Below are 18,083 nucleotides of genomic sequence, written 5' to 3' on the forward strand. Positions count from 1 at the left end.
CTTAATATGCCTACAGACGTAGTAATATAGTCAATATAGAGGCCTCTTCCACCCAATCTTTTAATATTATTTAATATTAATATTCAATATTTGTTCTTTCTTCGTTGATTAATATATTTATCGAAATATTTTAATTATTTTAAACTTATTGTTAAAAGGAATAGAAGTTACCGGTACTAATCACGTGTCGTGATTAGTAATACGGTTACCTAAACAGGCTAGATTAGATGAACCATAAGCAGGCATATTGGTCCCCTCTGAGGATACCAAGAGGAGATTAATATGCCTACACACGTAGTAATATAGTCAATATAGAGGCCTCTTCCACCCAATCTTTTAATACTTATTTTATTATTTGTTTATTTATTAAAAGTAGATTTAATAATTTAATCCATAGGAAAATCGATTTCGGTATATCAATTAAAAAGATGAACTTTGTGACGCCTCACACCTCCGGGTCACGTGGCATGCCCCGTTTGTATTTAATCATAGGAAAACTCTCTACTCTTGTTTTCCTTCTTCTTTTCTCCTTAGCTTAGTATTTTCTAATACAAGATACTTTACCCAGTATTCTTGAGTGTGACAAACTTGTTCTTAAACTATCAGAAATGAAAGTATAGTTTCACCCTCTCTATTACTATATATAATTGCCATAGCCCATTCTCGATTGTCTGATTGTATTGTCTTGCTTCTATTATTTCTTTCAGAACTAATTACAATCATTTCAGAGTATATTATACCTATTATAAAACTGATTTCATCGAAGTTGTAGAAATCGCAATCTTGAATACTATATTTCGCCTGTATATTTAATATTAATCCAAATCATTCTTCAATAAATTTGAGATCTTTATAAAAAGCTCTTTGGAAATCATAAATATAACTAAAACACATCTTTAATTTTGTATAACACTTTACAAATCGATAAACCTAAAGCTTTGTTGAAATTAAGGTCATTATGGGCCTAGAATTGAGGTCATATGACCATTATGGTGCACGGACCATAATTGGGAATATCTTCAATTCTACCATTACTGTAACTTAGATCCTTAGTTTAACCTACATCTAATAATACTACTACTTCCAAACAACTCAGTTTCAACAAGCTTTCCAATTCTCTTCGCATCTCTTGATTCGAGAATATAATTCGCTATATCTTCTACATAATTTAATTTAGATGCAAATCCTTTTTCATCTATATCGATAATATACTAAATAAGTATCTCTTTTTCTTTTTCAATCAAATTAAGATTACTTGCTCGAGTTTCCATTTTGTGAATTCGACCGCTCATTCTATCTCGTAATGTAGTTCGAGAGACTTTGTAGATTTTCGCAGCCTTTCCAACTGTAAGATTTTTTGATTTTTGAATAGCTTCAATAACTAAGATTATTCTGGCCTCTTTTGATTGTATTTCCATAATAATTCGTTGAAATATCGCGTCTTGATATTGAATGATAAAAGATATTGAAAAAGTGGCGACTCGCTGATAGTGGCGACTCGTTGATAAACCACGTTAACGTGGTTTATCAGTGGGTCGGACATATCAGTGGGTCGGACACTTTTCCAATATCCTTTACTCTCTCACTTCAATACGCGTTTATTCAATAGTTATTAATGGAAATTCATTCAAAAGAAGCACGAATAATCCTGGCCATTGAGGCTATCGAATTGAACAAAAGATTGACGATTCGAAAGGCTGCTAATTACTATAGTGTGCCTCGATCTACATTATTCGACAGAATTCAAGGTCGTAGTAATATGGCTGAAAGTCGACCAAAAAGTCATAATTTGACTGAATTAGAAGAGGAAATGCTTATTTAATACATTATTGATATGGATGATAGAGGATTTGCCTCTAAATTAAATAGTGTGGAAGATATGGCGAATTATATGCTCGAAACACTGGGTGCGAAGAAGGTTGAAAAGCTCTGGGCTCATCGCTTTGTAAAACGACGTTCAGAATTAAAGACATGTTTTAATCGTATTTATAACTTTCAAAGAGCTCTTTGCGAAGATCCAGAGCTTATTGAAGAGTGGTTTCAATTGATATCGAATATGCAGGCGAAATATGGGATTCAGGATTGCGATTTCTACAACTTCGACGAAACAGGCTTTATGATGGGTATAATATGCCCCGGAATGGTTGTAACTAGTGTTGAACGAAGTGGCAGAAGCAAGGCAATACAACCAGGCAATCGAGAGTGGGCTACAGCAATTATATGTGGCAATGGAGAGGGTGAAACTATACCTCCATTTCTGGTAGTTCAAGGACAAGTTCATCTTTCCAATTGGTATACCGAAACCGATTTTCCTGCGGATTGGGCTATTAAACCTACTTCCAATGGATGGACGAATAATGAGACAGGCCTAGAATGGTTAAAGCATTTCGATAAACATACTATTCGTCAAAGAAAGGGCAAATATCGAATGCTAGTATTGAATAGGCACGAAAGCCACGAATCAATACCTTTTCAATCATATTGCAAATCAAATGATATTATATGCCTCAAATTACCACCACATTCAAGTCATTTAACTCAACCACTTGATGTTGGATGTTTCGGTGTACTTAAACGTTCATATAGTTCTCAAATTGAGGAATTTATCAAGGCACATATCAATCATATCACTAAAGTTGAATTCTTTATAGCTTTCAAAGCTGCATATCAACAATCATTTACTATTCAGAATATGAAAGCTGGTTTTCGAGGAGCAGGTCTAATACCATTCGATCCTCAATCTATACTTTCAAAACTAGATATTAGGATTCGTACTTCTACCCCTCCATCTACCTCCTTGGAACTTACCAACTCCTGGATCTCTCAAACCCCTCATAATCCAACTGAGGCTCTCTTACAATCAACTCTAGTAAAAGCTCGAATAACTCATCATCAATCAAGCTCTCCTACACCTATATTTGAGACTGTACAAGCTTTAGTTAAAGGTACAGAGAGATTAGCACATGAAGTTACACTTTTGAATACTGAGAATCGTATGCTTCGAAAAGCAAATAAAGTATTAAGTAAACATCGACGCGCTAAAAAAATTCAACTACGTAATGGAGGAGTACTTACTAGACAAGAAGCTGAAGATATATTATCACAACAAAAGGTTGATAATCAGATTCAACACGACGAGCATCAAAATGAGGGAAATTTTAATAGGGAATCATCTACTAGTCGATGCTGTAGTAAGTGTGGAAAGACTGGTCATAATTCAAGAACTTGTCAGAATAGTATAATAGATCCTAGATTATTAGATTCTTGATAGTTTCAATCAATTGATTTAATTGTTGTTAAATAATATGGGTTTGAAATGATAAATTGAGGTAAAAGTGGCCCGCTCGGTGATATGGCCCGCTCGCTGATAAACCACGTTAAATCATTAAACTATATGTCACGATTCACCATTAGGATTAGTGTCCTGGGATAGGAATGAATCACGTGATAAGGAGCCCTAGAAGCCCTCAAAGCTCCTGGAGGCTCCCTTTATTGTTCATTATATAGTCAGAATAGTTTCATAGTTTAAGAGCTTCGTACTCAACTTAGTTATCAACTAGTTTACCTACATTCTACTTGATCTAGTAACGACTTCACTTCCAAGTGAATACCGGTGATAAAGCCTTAACCCATAACTACCAACCAGACGAAACCTTAGGCAGCCGCTGCCTCCAGTACAGTATCGTTACACCATAATACTTTTTATTTCTACCATCTTAACCTCAACCTCAACCCCAACTCCTTTCTATTAACTTTCAAAAAGAATTAAGTTTATAAAATAAGATTCCTTTCATTCTTTTTAAACTATAAATATAAAAACAAACTCACTCATTCATTGATCTCCTTCCTCTTCCTCTTCTCTCTCCCCCCTCTTCCTCTTCTCTCTCCCCCCTCTTCTTCTTCTAAATACCAAACTCCGATTCAAATTTCAAGCACCTTTACATCTTAATCTTTTATTTCATAGAAGAGAATATTTATATAAACAATCACATTACTGATTGAAAGGACGGTTACTTCTTGGAGGAGATTCATTGTGTCTTTTTTTATAGGATTAATTTTTGAGGGATGGATATTCTCCGTTGAGAAAGGGGTAGGTAATAAGTGCTTGTTATTGCCCAACAGAAAATTAGAAATCAGTAGAGTGACTTTAGGATATGATATCATTCCTGAAACCCAACATGGTAAGTCGTATATTTGAATATGCATTCTTGCAGTCCAATTCCATAATGATGTGATGTGTAAATCCCACCCCTCAAAGATATCACTTATAACCACCCAAACCAACCATTATCTATCCACATCCCTGTACTCCGAACACCTAAACCCTCTCAGCTTTCTTAGTTGTCTCCTCCGTAGCCTTTTTCTTTTCCTTCAGCGCGGGTAATCCAAATACCTTACTCACACCTCCCTTAACCATCTTCCATTTCAAAAACTCTACCTGTGGAGTCCAAGTGAGTGCTCCAACCCATGGCTGCACATTATAATGAACTTTCAACACTACTCCTTGTGTTGATGCGAGTTTCCCACTCGGTTGGGTGATTTGGTATTTAGCTTTTTGATTTTTTAGTTTGAGGATACCTCTGAGGGATTGTAAGTTAGTATATTATACCTATGAACAGTCTTGGGAGATAACAAAGGAAGAAAGAGTGACAAAATGGAGAAACCAACCTCGAAGGATCAATACTCTTTCCTTTAGAACTCTTAACCAATTTCTTCATTGCAGCCGGCCCAATATTCTGCAAATGATCTGCGCTCGGATTCGTAATAATTGTATCCCAAATAACAGCCTCATTATCTAAAATTGTCGGTTCTGAAGAATTGGAAGGCCATGATGCGGATACGTAGACGAATAATTGTTTGGTATTCCAATTGAAGAGGGAGGAGAAATCTGCGTCAAGGGAGAAACGAATATGTGCGTATTCTTCTTTTTTTGTAGAGTAATAGTGTGGACGTCCTTTTACACTGGGGGCGAGAGTGTTAGTCGGAGTTGGATGGGTATCTAGAAGGGAATGTGAAAGGATGAAAGGAATTTGTAAACGGAAGACATACACTTGAATATCCTTAACATCAACTCTAGCGCTAGGTGTCCTTGGTGAAATGAGATCTGTACATGCGATCAAAGCCGCGACGACAAATGCCACTGTTGTGAAAAATCCAAAGACATTTTGAATGCGCACCACCGAGGAATGCATGATTGTTCCTTTTGTTCTACTTGCTTTGCGTCCAATTGGAAGGTATTGTATATGCGACCCGGTCTCTTAACTCATGCACTGTTGTTGTTGTCGTTAAAGTCCTGCTTATTATGGTCAAATTTCCGTCAATTGGAGACGAATTGATAACTGGAGATATTATCACAATCTGGACTTTCGGATTTAACACGTCTCAATCTGAAAGCTTCATGATTGATCTAAATTAGCGTATTGTGGGGTAAGACGTGGCTGAAGCTTGGAATCACAGGATGTGGCGGTGCAATTGGGATTGATGGAGATATGTTATTTGTATGATAGACATGTTAGAATTAGACATGTCAGATAGGAAGTGAAGCTGAAGATATATGAAGAAAAATTTGTATATAAAGTATCTCTTGTCGGGAAATTTATGTATCGCTCCATAAACCACAGGAAAAGGAACACAAATTGGTATCGCCAACCCAGCCCATCCTTTCCATAGCTCTCAAAAATCAAACTGGTATCCCATAGAATTATTCGTCATTTTAACCAAATCTCTTCTGATCCTCTCCCAACAGATCTTCTGATTCCTACTCCATTGTTTTCCCACTATTATTACCCAAGTATTCCATATAGCGAAAGATCATATCATTTCAATCCTCCATCTCGAACTCCCGACCGATTTATACCGTCGTTTCATGGACTACAAAACAAGAGAAACTCAGACATGACCCAGCTAATTCGCAGGTTCAACGATCGTACCGTAACCTCCACCTTGTACTCTATCGGAATAGATCCCCGGTGCTCGAGCAGCTTGGAATCTACCTTCTCTGCCTGCTTCCCGTCGTTCATAGTAGACGTATTCGATGTAGAATGCATGGATATGTCCTGGTATGTACCTGTTCGTGTGTTAATATGTAGTTTCCCGACGAAAGGGAGGAGAGAGGATATGTACCCAAGTAGCGTTAAACAGATATTAATTAAAAGATCGGGTCCGCATCCTGCAACTGCGAAAACACCAATGGGTGGTGCTAAGATAGTGATGAAGATCAAAAGAACTTATCAGTCTGTCAGTGTTCATTCAGCATTGTTGGATAGGAAGTGCGCAAACTTACTCAATGAAGCTACACCCATATTTGCGTATTTATGATATGAATAATTCCGATTCGACTGCCAGCAATTAAAGATATTCTCAATAATAGAGTGTATTATCCCAAAGACTCCAAGGTAGATGGATGTTGGATGTTTGAAGTAAAATGTCTTGGAAGAGGGGTAAGGTTACGCATTTACATTTAAAAAGATGGGAAAGCTGGAGAATGGATCTTGGAATTGCCTCGCTCGCTTAGAAATGTCAGTGACGTATGTTAGTCAGTGAACGACCCAATATCAGGAATCAGGTACAGAGTAAGTGATTTTCTTTTAATACTCGAGTGTTAATTATATTTCCCCTGTTTTCATAATTACTTTTTAGACGCAAAACCAAAATTATCTTATGCGATATTGCGTGTGCCTTGATATTTTGCGTTTGATCTGCTTCGTGCTTGATACAAAGTGATTCGTTATGATATATGAGATAAGACGTGTGCCATTTCTACCTCGCAATTTGTGTGGGGATGTTTCATACCATGAGTCAGATTTGATTGTATTTGTTCGTGAGAAATGTTGGTTGTTCCAACAGGACAAGCCACTTATGTACTCCGTATGTCTGCGCCCCGTCATGAAGAATATTCGATGCAGGGGCAAAGATCATCGCACGTGCTCCCATATTTTCCTGTACATGTATTTCGCTCTGCACAACCAATCATGAGACCCTAAATTTCCGATTGTCCTGTATTGAGGTCTAGAAGGTTCATAAATCATCCTGACCCGGGCTAGTACTCAGATTTATTGACAGGGCAGAAAATCTGGCTTGTCAATGGAGTCAACTTTTCCTCTTAGTAGAAGATTGGATGAATCTTTCCGTTTGCTCGATCTAAAAGTCTGATGGGCAGCAATTCCTCATATCTTTCTCGCATTAGCTAACACCACGAATGCCAGAAGATGGTATCACTTACACATGCTTCAACCATTCACAAACAACCTGTCTTGTAACAGCAGGATCTATGATCTCTTCAACCCCAAACGCATTTGCTGTTCTGACTGGATTCATCAATCGAGTATATTCTTCTTCCAACTCTTTATATCTTTCCTCCCGATTTCCATTGGCTTCCGCTGCTTTCAACTCTGCAGCATGTCCAACTTCAATACCTCCATCTAATGGAAGACTTCCCCATTCCCCACTTGGCCACGCCACGCGAAAACGAGGATCTCTACAATCAAGCATTATCCCACCAGCTACACCATATGCTTTTCTCGTCACAACGCTGAAAACCGGCGTCGTCGTAGAATAATATGTCGTCCCAAGTGCTACACCATGTCTCATGGTCGCTGTTCTTTCTGCTATCGTTCCAATTGCATAACCTGGGATGTCCACAAATTGCAATATAGGAATATTAAAAATATCGCAGAATTTTAGATGTCGTGTGATCTTTTGGCTTCCAGCAGCATCAAGTGCTCCGGCATTTACCTCAGAATTTAATGATATAATTCCAATAGGCCGACCAGAAAGTCTGGCAAGTCCAACAATTGCAGTGGTTCCCCAAAGTGCTCCAATTTCGAACCAACTTTCTTTGTCAACTACAGTCGTTATGATCTTTCGAGGATCGTACATTCTTGCCTTTCGCCGTGGAATAATTGTCCGTAGCTCTCCACAAAGTCGGTCGGCCGGATCTTCAGTGCTTACAGTAGGTGGTAGAGAAGCCCCAGAGTTTGGCAAATAACTCAAAATAGTGCGCAATTGTTCAAAACATTTTTGCTCATTTGCTGCCATGTTATCAATTGTGCCATTTGTACAGTGCATACTGGGTCCACCGAGCTCCGTAAATGTAAGTCCTTCCTCAAATGTTGCCCCTATTATTACTTAGCATCGTTTTCTCCCAGATACAATTAACTCACCAGCAACAACCTTCGGTCCAGCATTAAACAATGCTCCAACATCCGCAGCCATAACCGAAAAGTGACACGAAACAACTCTAGCAGCTCCAAGTCCTATAGCTGGTCCTAACACAGCTCCTAGGTTTGGAATTCCCATATTCAACTGCTGAACCACATGATTAAAAGATGGCATAGGCGGTATGTATGAATACCCATCTTTGCGAATAGTCGTAACCGAACCCCCTCCTGAAGAACCATCTACCAATTTGATGATTGGTAGCCTCAATGCAACAGCTAACTTCTCCATATAAATCGTCTTTTCCATCAACGCACCATCCGCATGACCAGCGCGGATACTAAAATCATCTGCTGTAAATAGTACTTTCCTTCCCCTCAACATTCCAAAACCTTGCACATTATTACTCGGTATATAGGATACGGGCTCCTCTTTCTTTGCTTTTCCTTCATTTGCATCTAATTTCTTCCATAGAACAGTTCCAGAAACAGAACCTACTTCTCGAAAACTATCTTTATCAAGTAGTTGAAGAACACGTTCCCGGACCCAGAGTTTCCCGGCTTGCTTTTGACGAATATAACCTTTATTGGTGAGATCAGGTGTATTGGCTATTTGTTGTAGTGAGGAGATTGTTCCGAGAATATCTGAATAATCGGCTGGGAGGTCGTTTTTTGTTTTAGGACCTCGACGTTTTGGCGATGTATTGGAAATGTGACCGGCGACTTGGGATATTCGATCTGAAGCAGTTTTTAAACAGCTTCTTTCTTCACTGTCATTTGCCATGATGAATGAAGTTTACTTGGTTTTCGAATATCATCTTCAAGACTCAATTGTCTGTTCAAACTTTTGAAAGGAGTGGAGATAGAGCTCCAACAAGATCTTCAGGGTTTGGACCTCGGCTCACCCTACCCCACGTTTTGTGGGGTAGCTTGATCAAGTCTCGGAGCTCTACCACATTTCAAACATTGCAAGAAGCTTCCTAATGACATGAGATTGCGAGCCAATGTAGTATGTCTGTATAGGTATTCGAATAAAGTATATCTTAACTTACTTTTTGATAAATACCATACAATAAGTATAAAATGTCACAACCACCCTACAGGCCAATCAAGCGTCTTCTTATAGCAAATAGGTGCGTACTCAGTATTAGCTTCTCTTTTACCACGTCCATCTCTTCCCAAGCTTACTTTCAAAAGGGGAGAAATAGCAACGCGTATAATATCCACAGCCCGAGAACTAGACATAGAAACCTACTCTCTTTACACCGAAAATGACTCCTCTCATACTCTACACTTAACTCATTCCATCAAACTTCCCTCTCCATCATCATATCTGGATATCTCAGCTCTAATATCCATTGTCCAAAAACATGATATCGACACTATTCATCCCGGCTACGGATTCCTCTCCGAATCACCCGAATTTGCGGAGAGAATGTGGAAAGAGGCTAATGCGATTGTCATTGGACCTGGGCCTGAAATTTTAGAGAGAACAGGTGATAAATTAATGGCAAGACAACTTGCAGATGAATGTCACGTTCCTACTCTCCCTGCTCTCCAAACTCCTACGAATGATATTTCTCAGCTTCAACATTTTGCATCTTCGGTTGGTTACCCTATTATTATCAAAGCGGTAGATGGAGGTGGCGGTCGTGGGATCAGGATTGTGATCCAAGAAGCCGAGTTGGAGGATATGCTCAAAGCAGCATTGAGAGAAAGTCCAAGCAAGAAAGTTTTTGCGGAAAAAGCTGCGATTGATGAGTATAGACATGTGGAAGTACAGATTATTGGGGATGGAAAGGGAGGTGTTAGACATCTTTGGGAGAGAGAATGCAGTATTCAGAGACGATTTCAAAAGGTTGTGGAGTTTGCGCCAAGTGCGGCGGCGGATAGAGATTCAATAGCACGGGTGGTTGAAGCAGCATTGAGGATGGCTAAACAGGTGAGATACTTGAATGGTTCAAATCAGACTAGGGATTTAAGTATTTATCATTTTTAAAGGTCAGTTACTACTCACTTGGAACCTTTGAATTTCTGGTCCGGCAATCATCCTCGGAATTCTACTTCTTGGAGATCAACCCGCGTCTACAAGTTGAACATACCATTACCGAGTCCTTAGCTCTTGGCATCGACCTCGTCAAAATTCAACTTCTCCTCGCTCAAGGTCATTCCCTTCAATCCCTCCTTCCGCGATATCTCCCAATTAGCCCCTCTACACCACCGGAAATACACTCACTCCAACTTCGCATCACAGCCGAGTCACCCTCGCAGAATTTCTCTATCAGTCCGGGAAAAATCTCATCATTTCATTTTCCATCCGGAAATGGTATTCGAGTAGATACTCATCTGCATCCATCAACTTTCGCCATCATCGGCACAGATTTTGATAGCTTACTAGCAAAACTCATTATCGCCGCACCAACCTGGCTAGATGTTATTGCGAAAGCTAAACGTGCGTTGGATGATACATCAATCATTGGTATTGAAACGAATTTGAATCTGTTAAGGGCTATTATGGCTAGTGACGATTTTAGGAGACAGAAATGCGACACGAGATGGCTGGAGAAGAATCTACCAGTGCTGCTTGAGTCATCAAGGAAGATGGGCGATAACTTGAAGAATAAGGTATCATCGATATCTTCAAGTCAGGCACCGGCTCTGCCTCTATCATCAAATGTTCTCTTTCGTCCGAGAGATGCATGGGATATTTCTCTCACTCCAGAAAATTCGAAAGATGGCTCTGGGAATACGTCACATACACCATATCATCTCCAAATAACCCGAATTCTGACCAACAATTTTCCCTCTTTACTCAAAGCCAACATCCTCTTTACTTCCCGCTCATCCAGTACCTCATCCTCAAAACCAACGCCTTACACTCTCTCGCTTACCTCCTCCACCTCGTCTTCCTCCCAACAATCCTCAAAAAGTCATCGTCTTGGCAATCTTTCAAATCAAAATCATATAATCGCTCCTTTTCCAGGTAAACTCATTGAAATCTATGTAGAAATAGGTGATAAAATATTAGCCGGACAAGCCATTTGTGTGATTAGACAGATGAAAATGGAAGTTGAGATTCGTAGTAAAAAAGGGGGGATTGTCACGTGGGTTCTTGGGGATGAGGAAGAGGAGGAGGAATGGGAGGTGGGGTTAGATGTCAGGGAGGGAGTTCTTATTTGTGAGTTGGAGGATGGGGATGGAAATGGAAATGCGAGAGATAGTAAACTTTAGATGGATGCTATGATACGGGGTAAGAGATATTGAGAAGTGTTAGTTGGGTTGAAAGTTGAATTAGAATTAGAATGATGCTAGATCGTAGTAAGATGTTAGTATTTTGTTAATATTTTATTGGGGGAAGGCTAGCAAATTCAAATGCCGCCGTAAACTAACCGAGACGGCGCTAATTAGGATTTAGTGTTTGAGTTGATTGGGAAGGAGCACACCGGACTGATGTTAGCACCTCATCTGTAAATTATTATAGATATAATTCACTCAATATCCCTACAATCTGATTCACACACAGCAAAATAAGTTTTAACAACACATCTAGAGAGCTTCGGACCCAAGGTTACGGCTATAAATACTCGCATTCTCTCCTGCAATATAACTTCAAAGACTTTACACCTACATTCCACGGACGAAGAAAAATATCCACAACAGTCTCTTTCATGAATCTGAAAATGTCTTCTTCTCACAGTAGACTTAATCCCGAAGAATTTAAAGTCCTAGAGGAAGAACACATTATAAGGGCTTCTGTTAATAGTAATGGCAAAATAAAAGTTTCAACCGGACTATTGAGTAAGAGATCTAATTATTTTCTGGAAATATCCCCCAGCTATCGTTCTACATTCCAGTTACTGGGATTGTGATTTCTAGGGCCAAAAGCCAGTGGTGATATCACTACATCCTCAAATTCCGCATCGGGAGCGTCTGTCCAAGTCCAATATAAAGACCAATCAAGCATCAGGGACTTTGAGCTTCCAGAGAATCTCGAAAGTGTAACACTCCTTGAGTTTCTAGGATACACAAGAATGAAAGCTGAAGAGATCTTCATGAAATGGACTACACGACCAGACCCAGATTCGAATCCTCATTCCCTCAAAAAGTAAGTAATTCTCGAGTTTATCTTCTTACCTGAATGTTTCATTACACCATTATTACTTATATCACAAAAAGCTATTCTTCTACTCAATTACTTGAACGAGCTAACCCAAATAATTACTTGTAGCTACGCCATGACCGAGCTCAACAACTTCGAGCCAGCCCCTATACAAGAATCTCTCCATCAATCAGCGGAAGCAATGAGACGTTTCGGAATATCACAAGAATTGATAGAGAGAATGATAGCACGGGAGCATCAAGATCTATTTGTGGGGCAGACCCTCTGTTTTTGGTTGGAGATTGCAATGCGCTCTAGATATGGTACTGCACATTATTACTTGGAAAACTTGAAAAATAGAGCTATTGAAATATTGCACGCGAAGGAGAAGATGTGTGGGAAGATCGAGGGGGACTTTCAGCCGGCTAGCACCTTCGAGATGGTGTTACGAGGTTTGCCGTATAGATCACGTGAAAATGCTCTAGGCTCTCGAGGTGGTTTATAACTAGGTGTTAAGCAAGGACTTAAATAATGACAATGATGCAATTCGTAACTAATAGTAGAGTATACTAAATGATTGATCTTGAGCACGAAGCTCTATACAAAGGAAATCCATCTTGATTATATAGACCTTCGTGCCTCGTTAAAAACCGATGGCTACAAACCCGACAATTCGATCACCGCAAAACCGATCTCGATTTGTCGGTTTCTTGATCATATGATCAAGAACGTGACCTATATTACTGTCCGACGTAACATACGTTTCGAGTATATAATTCGCTATATCTTCCATATCATTTATTCGAGGACTAAACCCTCTCTTATTTATATCAAGTATATATTGAATAAATACTTCCTCTTCCAAATCAGTCAAATTATGGCTTTTTGATCGAAATTCTGTATAAGGGATTTGTGACGGAAAAGTCGTAAACGGAGTCAATTCAATTACTTAGAATCTAAAACTAAAGAACTAAGAAGATTCTAAGTAAGAAGGTCTTTATATACAGGGCTAGTGCACGTGAGCCACTAGTGGGATAACAACCGTCACGTAACAGGATTAAACCATTCATTCTGCGGATAAGTGTTGTATACGATATATTATATAGCTTTGCAATCTTCCGAATGCTTAATTTTTTATCTTTTCGAATAGCTTCGATAGCTAAGAGTATTTGAGCTTCTTCATTATTCGATTGCATTATACATTGTTGATAAATCGCATATTGAAGTGGAAAGATAATAATTGAGGTAAAAGTGGTGCACATGCTGATATGGTGCACATACTGATAAACCACGTTAACCTAAAAGCTATGCCTAGGTACATACTATAGCTAGTGACACGTCGCGCCACCCCCCGATCATAAAAGATTATTTAAATCTTCTTCCTCATCCAAATCATTTGATCACCTATCATGATGAATTTCTAAAGAGTCATATCCTCTTTTAAAAAAAGCGTCTCGGAAAGATCATGTCAGAGTAAAGACTCATAGGGTTGGTAGGTCATGATCAGCTGCTCATGAAAATACACATGACTCTGGCTGCTGAACATCACTGCCTCCAGTGTCGCAGATGTAGAAATAAATGTTATATAAAGGCGTAATCATAGCCATAAGAAGTGGGAATATTTTTATCGCAAAGTTTTACTGTTGCTAGAATGTACTACTGCTGCCTGCATTAATTATAATCTTATATCTTACAGAGTGCATTTGTCTTTTTTTTATACTATTTCATTTTACATCCTTCAAATTGGTGGTTGAAACAATATAGTATCCGATTGTGTTCGGAACGCTGCAGAATGCCTCACTATCAAAGAAAATCAACGTTGTCGAGAGAATCATCGTCTAGCTCTTCCCAATCTTCACGCTCATCACCAAACCGAAGACATTCGCATGAAGCGTCACGTACCTCTGGATCAAGTCGACACCATACACGAGAACGGGAAGGAAGACATAGAGATAACATTAAAGAGGGTTCTTCTGGTGCGGGAGACGGCGTCGGCGTCGGGAAACGCATCTACAAAACAGTTGAAAAACTCGAGAATCCAGTGAAGAAACTCGGCAAGTTTGTTCTCTGGGGTGCTCCGTTAATTCTTGCGGGATTGGAAGTACGACATGAATGGCACCATCATGCGCATAAGAGAAGGATGATGGATAAGGAGTATGAGAAGGCGCATTTGGAGATACAGTTACAGAGGGGTATAGATGGGAAGAAAGAGGGTATCACGATTGAAGGGACAAAAAGTCATGGACCGACAAGGGAAAAGGAAGAAACTTCTGAGCCTATGTCTGATGAAGTACATATCCTTCCTTATCCAGCGCAAGTCTATCATCGAGTCGGTCGTCCAAGTCAGCATCCTTCATGGCGAGATACTGAAGCGTGCCATCATTACTTATTACCTCCTCACGTTCCTGAAGTTCCATGTCTAGATATGTGTGAGGATAGACAATCGAGAATACAAGTGAAACGACCGGGGTCGAGAGATGTGCTTTTCCCGCGTATTCGCTCAACCTCCGAATCCGTTTACGAATATAGACGGTGGTGAAATTGTTACGGGCTAATCTTTTCGATTTTCTAATCAAGATTTTTATTTGAGACATTTGATGTGTTTATTTAGACTTAATAGAGCTACTTCAATTGTACTTATTAATTACTGTCTTTGCTGTTTAGTGACTTAGTTTACTCTACTATTGTTTTCGGAGCTCATGTCACAGGAAGGGCACTAATTAGTAGTTGGATTTATCTAATTTTTGAGTTATATAATTGAGTTAAAGGTAGCAAGATGAATTAAGTGCATCAAATCTAAAACTTCAATGGCCTACCTGCATAAACTCGCAAAAATCTGTAGTGTATAAGTAGGCTCAAGGACCTACTGCAGTTCGCGTACTTTATCAATTCTTAAGATTGAGAAGCACACACAACCAGCGTATGTAACGAAATCCATCATCCTGCATTTCCTAGCTCACAAAACTCACTACTGATTATTTCCCTCATAGTGAGAACTAGTGATGCATCTGCCTTTGCTATGAAGACACTTAGGGAAATTATATAAGATAAGATATAGAATGAGGGATTGGAAAGCTAAAGAAGAGAAGCTTCTGCATGGGGATCCTTTATGTAGGAAGTCCAAAATACTGCGCCTAGAAGAAGGATTGAAATGACACTTACGATATTACGCGAGCTTGCAGGTGATGGGTCGAGTAGAAGTATTTCGCATGATGTGGATTCTTGAATATTGTCAATGGAAGGTTTGGTATAGGACGTGACTCTAGGACTTTTGGCATCCAAAAGGAGTGGTGTACATTCATCAACCATTGACTTCTGAGTCATTTCCTTGGTGACAATTGACATGCTTAAAGAGTAAGATTTCCTTGAAGCAATGACGATGCTAAAGGGAAAATGGTGCAAATCTTTAATATATGGAGAGAGAAGCAACGTGAGATATAAAGTACACATCATCCTTCAATCCTTAATGTGCGAAATTGTGAAATGCAAATTTATCCTTTAAAGAGAATGTCCAAAGACCTGCGTTCACCTCCCGAGCGAGGTGGCTTTCCCTCTATCTGTGGTGCCGTCTATGGTTGATGGTGCATAGACCATGAAAGGCAACGGACCTTGTCATCTTGAATTGTTCGATCGCCGGCAAATTTTCGTACTTAATAGCAAAAGGGGACTAAATGCGGTGGTTGAGTGCCTATCTATGACTTCACCTACACCCATTGGAAAATTCATTGTGCAAAAACCGCCTATGATCATGCCTGGCAGGTGCTAACTATAAGACTCGCAGAGTGTTAACTCTTATCTAGGACATGGGTCTTCATCACTTGCATGAAACAATGCCAGCAAAAAGAATGAGTGGGAAACCGGAATACTAGCCGGTTAAAGCTTGCTCATAGTGCCTTCTCCAAGACTTTGATCCTCGTGGGGTGTCTGGCATGGTTATTTTGTGACCCAAAGTAGCGTTCTGCGGATCAACATAAGAACGAGTATAGCATAATGAATCGGTAATAAAGCCACTAGAAATCGGTAAGAGACTCGACGGATAGGAAAACAAATAGAATTCAACTGGAATTGAATGAGAGAAAAGTAGACGTCTAAGATAGTCCTTACGTTGATTGTCTTAGAGTGCCGCTCATTAAAGGCGGCATAATTCAAATATATGGGTGTAAACATATAGAGAAAAGAAAGACTTCATGGCTTTAACAGCGGGAGGTTGAAGTTCGAGATTCGGAACGTATAGCATCTGTGGGGGTGGATATGGGCAAAAATCCGAGCCTAATGCATGCAACCTTTGGAAATCAAAGACAACCAGAAAATCCCGTGGATTTGCTCGTAGTATTCAAGGGGAAACACTCTATCGTTTGATAGTTGCCCTAGTCGTTTCGGAGCTGAAAAAAGAGAAAGTAAAGAACATCGAAAAATTAAAAGCTTTCTTATTTGTGCATTCTTTAAATTCAATGTTGTTCCCGGGAACTCTCTCTTCCAAAGCCATCCAAAAACTCCAGATTTAGCCCCTCTTTGTGTGATCCTCACGCAACGCCGATCCATGCAAAAAAAGAAAGTCTGTGAACTCAATCCCTCAACCATGCTCTTCGTTTCTCTTCCTTTTTTTGTTTCCTCTTCTCCTTGAATTGCTTTAGTTCCGCCTTTGACAATTTCTTGCCGCTGCGTTCTTCCTTCAGACTTCGACCATCGTGATTATTTGCCGCGGCATCGACATCAAAGTAAGCGCTCATTTGTCTTTTACTCTTATTCTCGTCATTGAAGTTCTCTGGATTGAGTTCTGCCGCTTGCCAACGTCCTGTAAATCGATTAAATTGGCCAGTTGCCGCATAAGCAGCGGCTGGATCTAATCTCATAGCTGCTGGCTCTTCGACTGCTGATTGGGCATACCAGGCATTTGGATCATAATCTCCGTGAATCGCAGGATCATAACCACCGGCTGGACGAGAAATTGGATCGCTTTCTGTAGGCGCAACAGCAGAGTCTGTTGATGGAACACCTGGGGGACCAGGCTGGGCAGCCTCAGGAACACGTGGATTATCCCACTGCGTAGCTCCAGTAAACCGATTGTAGAAGTAGAAAGCTTGATTTGTCTCATCCCAAACTGGTGCCCATCCATCATCTTCTTGTGTAGCAGCTGGAGGTTGTTCATTTGGAAGAGGCGGAAGAGGTTCTTCTGGTAATGGCGGACCGTCTGCGGCAGTAGTATTTTCGGACAAAGCACTCTCCGTATTTTGGTTCTCAATCAAATTCGTATCATTACCGGAAGTGACAACTTCCCCTTCCTCAGTCGTCAGCGGGTCTTTGGATGTCGCATTGTTTTCCTGTTTGTCAGAACCTATAGGCTCCCCATCAACCTTCACATTCTTCACTTCTGCTTCATCGTTGTTTGGTGAGTCTTCCTTCCTAGGAGGGTTTTGAACGTTGGTATTCGTCAAGCTCGGCGCCTCAGTATCTATGGTACCTGAATCTGGGGTAGACATATTGCACTAAATCTATTATGCATCAGAAAGAGCTTTTGACAAATATTATGGGATGGCCTGCTACAGAAGATAGTTTCGTAGTAATAAGTTAGATTGGGTAGTTATGGAATGTTGTTGATTTAATTGATGTCGCAAAGTTGAGGATTCAAGAGTTTAAATGTTGCTCACTTTCGGAAACCTGCGAAGTAATGCGCGCTAGAGCAGCAAAGTTGCCTCAGGCTTTGACATAAGACTTTCAGCATCGGCACGTGGTTGCACGAACTGCTAGACGAATTTATTTACAACCGACTTGGAGATTAGTAGGAGATGGGCATGAAAATAGCTAAAGCTGGCCTCAAAAAATCGAGT

At 39.9% G+C, this 18,083-nt stretch overlaps 8 protein-coding genes across 8 annotated transcripts; 4 read left to right on the plus strand and 4 right to left on the minus strand.

Annotated features, from left to right (window-relative positions):
• Positions 1-1,834: 1,834 nt before the first annotated feature.
• SS1G_01777 (hypothetical protein) lies at positions 1,835-3,268 on the plus strand (the record flags this gene model as incomplete). The annotated part of the gene is made up of 1 exon (XM_001597533.1): positions 1,835-3,268. The coding sequence occupies one exon, from the start codon at positions 1,835-1,837 to the stop codon at positions 3,266-3,268; it is 1,434 nt and encodes a 477-aa protein (XP_001597583.1).
• Positions 3,269-4,318: 1,050 nt separating this feature from the next.
• SS1G_01778 (hypothetical protein) lies at positions 4,319-5,192 on the minus strand (the record flags this gene model as incomplete). Its single annotated transcript, XM_001597534.1, has 3 exons — positions 4,319-4,580; positions 4,669-4,962; positions 5,050-5,192. 3 exons carry the CDS (start codon positions 5,190-5,192, stop codon positions 4,319-4,321), a joined length of 699 nt encoding a protein of 232 aa, XP_001597584.1.
• Positions 5,193-5,904: 712 nt separating this feature from the next.
• On the minus strand, positions 5,905-6,302 carry SS1G_01779 (hypothetical protein; the record flags this gene model as incomplete). Its single annotated transcript, XM_001597535.1, has 3 exons — positions 5,905-6,067; positions 6,124-6,226; positions 6,284-6,302. 3 exons carry the CDS (start codon positions 6,300-6,302, stop codon positions 5,905-5,907), a joined length of 285 nt encoding a protein of 94 aa, XP_001597585.1.
• Positions 6,303-7,102: 800 nt separating this feature from the next.
• On the minus strand, positions 7,103-8,940 carry SS1G_01780 (hypothetical protein; the record flags this gene model as incomplete). Its single annotated transcript, XM_001597536.1, has 3 exons — positions 7,103-7,172; positions 7,223-8,117; positions 8,163-8,940. 3 exons carry the CDS (start codon positions 8,938-8,940, stop codon positions 7,103-7,105), a joined length of 1,743 nt encoding a protein of 580 aa, XP_001597586.1.
• A 723-nt stretch (positions 8,941-9,663) lies between these two features.
• Positions 9,664-11,627, plus strand: SS1G_01781 (hypothetical protein; the record flags this gene model as incomplete). The annotated part of the gene is made up of 3 exons (XM_001597537.1): positions 9,664-10,138; positions 10,411-11,334; positions 11,572-11,627. The coding sequence occupies 3 exons, from the start codon at positions 9,664-9,666 to the stop codon at positions 11,625-11,627; spliced, it is 1,455 nt and encodes a 484-aa protein (XP_001597587.1).
• A 560-nt stretch (positions 11,628-12,187) lies between these two features.
• Positions 12,188-12,760, plus strand: SS1G_01782 (predicted protein; the record flags this gene model as incomplete). The annotated part of the gene is made up of 2 exons (XM_001597538.1): positions 12,188-12,261; positions 12,385-12,760. 2 exons carry the CDS (start codon positions 12,188-12,190, stop codon positions 12,758-12,760), a joined length of 450 nt encoding a protein of 149 aa, XP_001597588.1.
• A 1,287-nt stretch (positions 12,761-14,047) lies between these two features.
• Positions 14,048-14,794, plus strand: SS1G_01783 (predicted protein; the record flags this gene model as incomplete). The annotated part of the gene is made up of 1 exon (XM_001597539.1): positions 14,048-14,794. One exon carries the CDS (start codon positions 14,048-14,050, stop codon positions 14,792-14,794), a length of 747 nt encoding a protein of 248 aa, XP_001597589.1.
• A 2,026-nt stretch (positions 14,795-16,820) lies between these two features.
• Positions 16,821-17,735, minus strand: SS1G_01784 (hypothetical protein; the record flags this gene model as incomplete). Its single annotated transcript, XM_001597540.1, has 1 exon — positions 16,821-17,735. One exon carries the CDS (start codon positions 17,733-17,735, stop codon positions 16,821-16,823), a length of 915 nt encoding a protein of 304 aa, XP_001597590.1.
• Between the last annotated feature and the right edge of the window lie 348 nt (positions 17,736-18,083).

Source organism: Sclerotinia sclerotiorum, genomic scaffold (genome assembly GCF_000146945.2).
Source record: "Sclerotinia sclerotiorum 1980 UF-70 scaffold_2 genomic scaffold, whole genome shotgun sequence".
In the NCBI taxonomy this organism is placed as follows: Eukaryota; Fungi; Ascomycota; class Leotiomycetes; order Helotiales; family Sclerotiniaceae; genus Sclerotinia; species Sclerotinia sclerotiorum.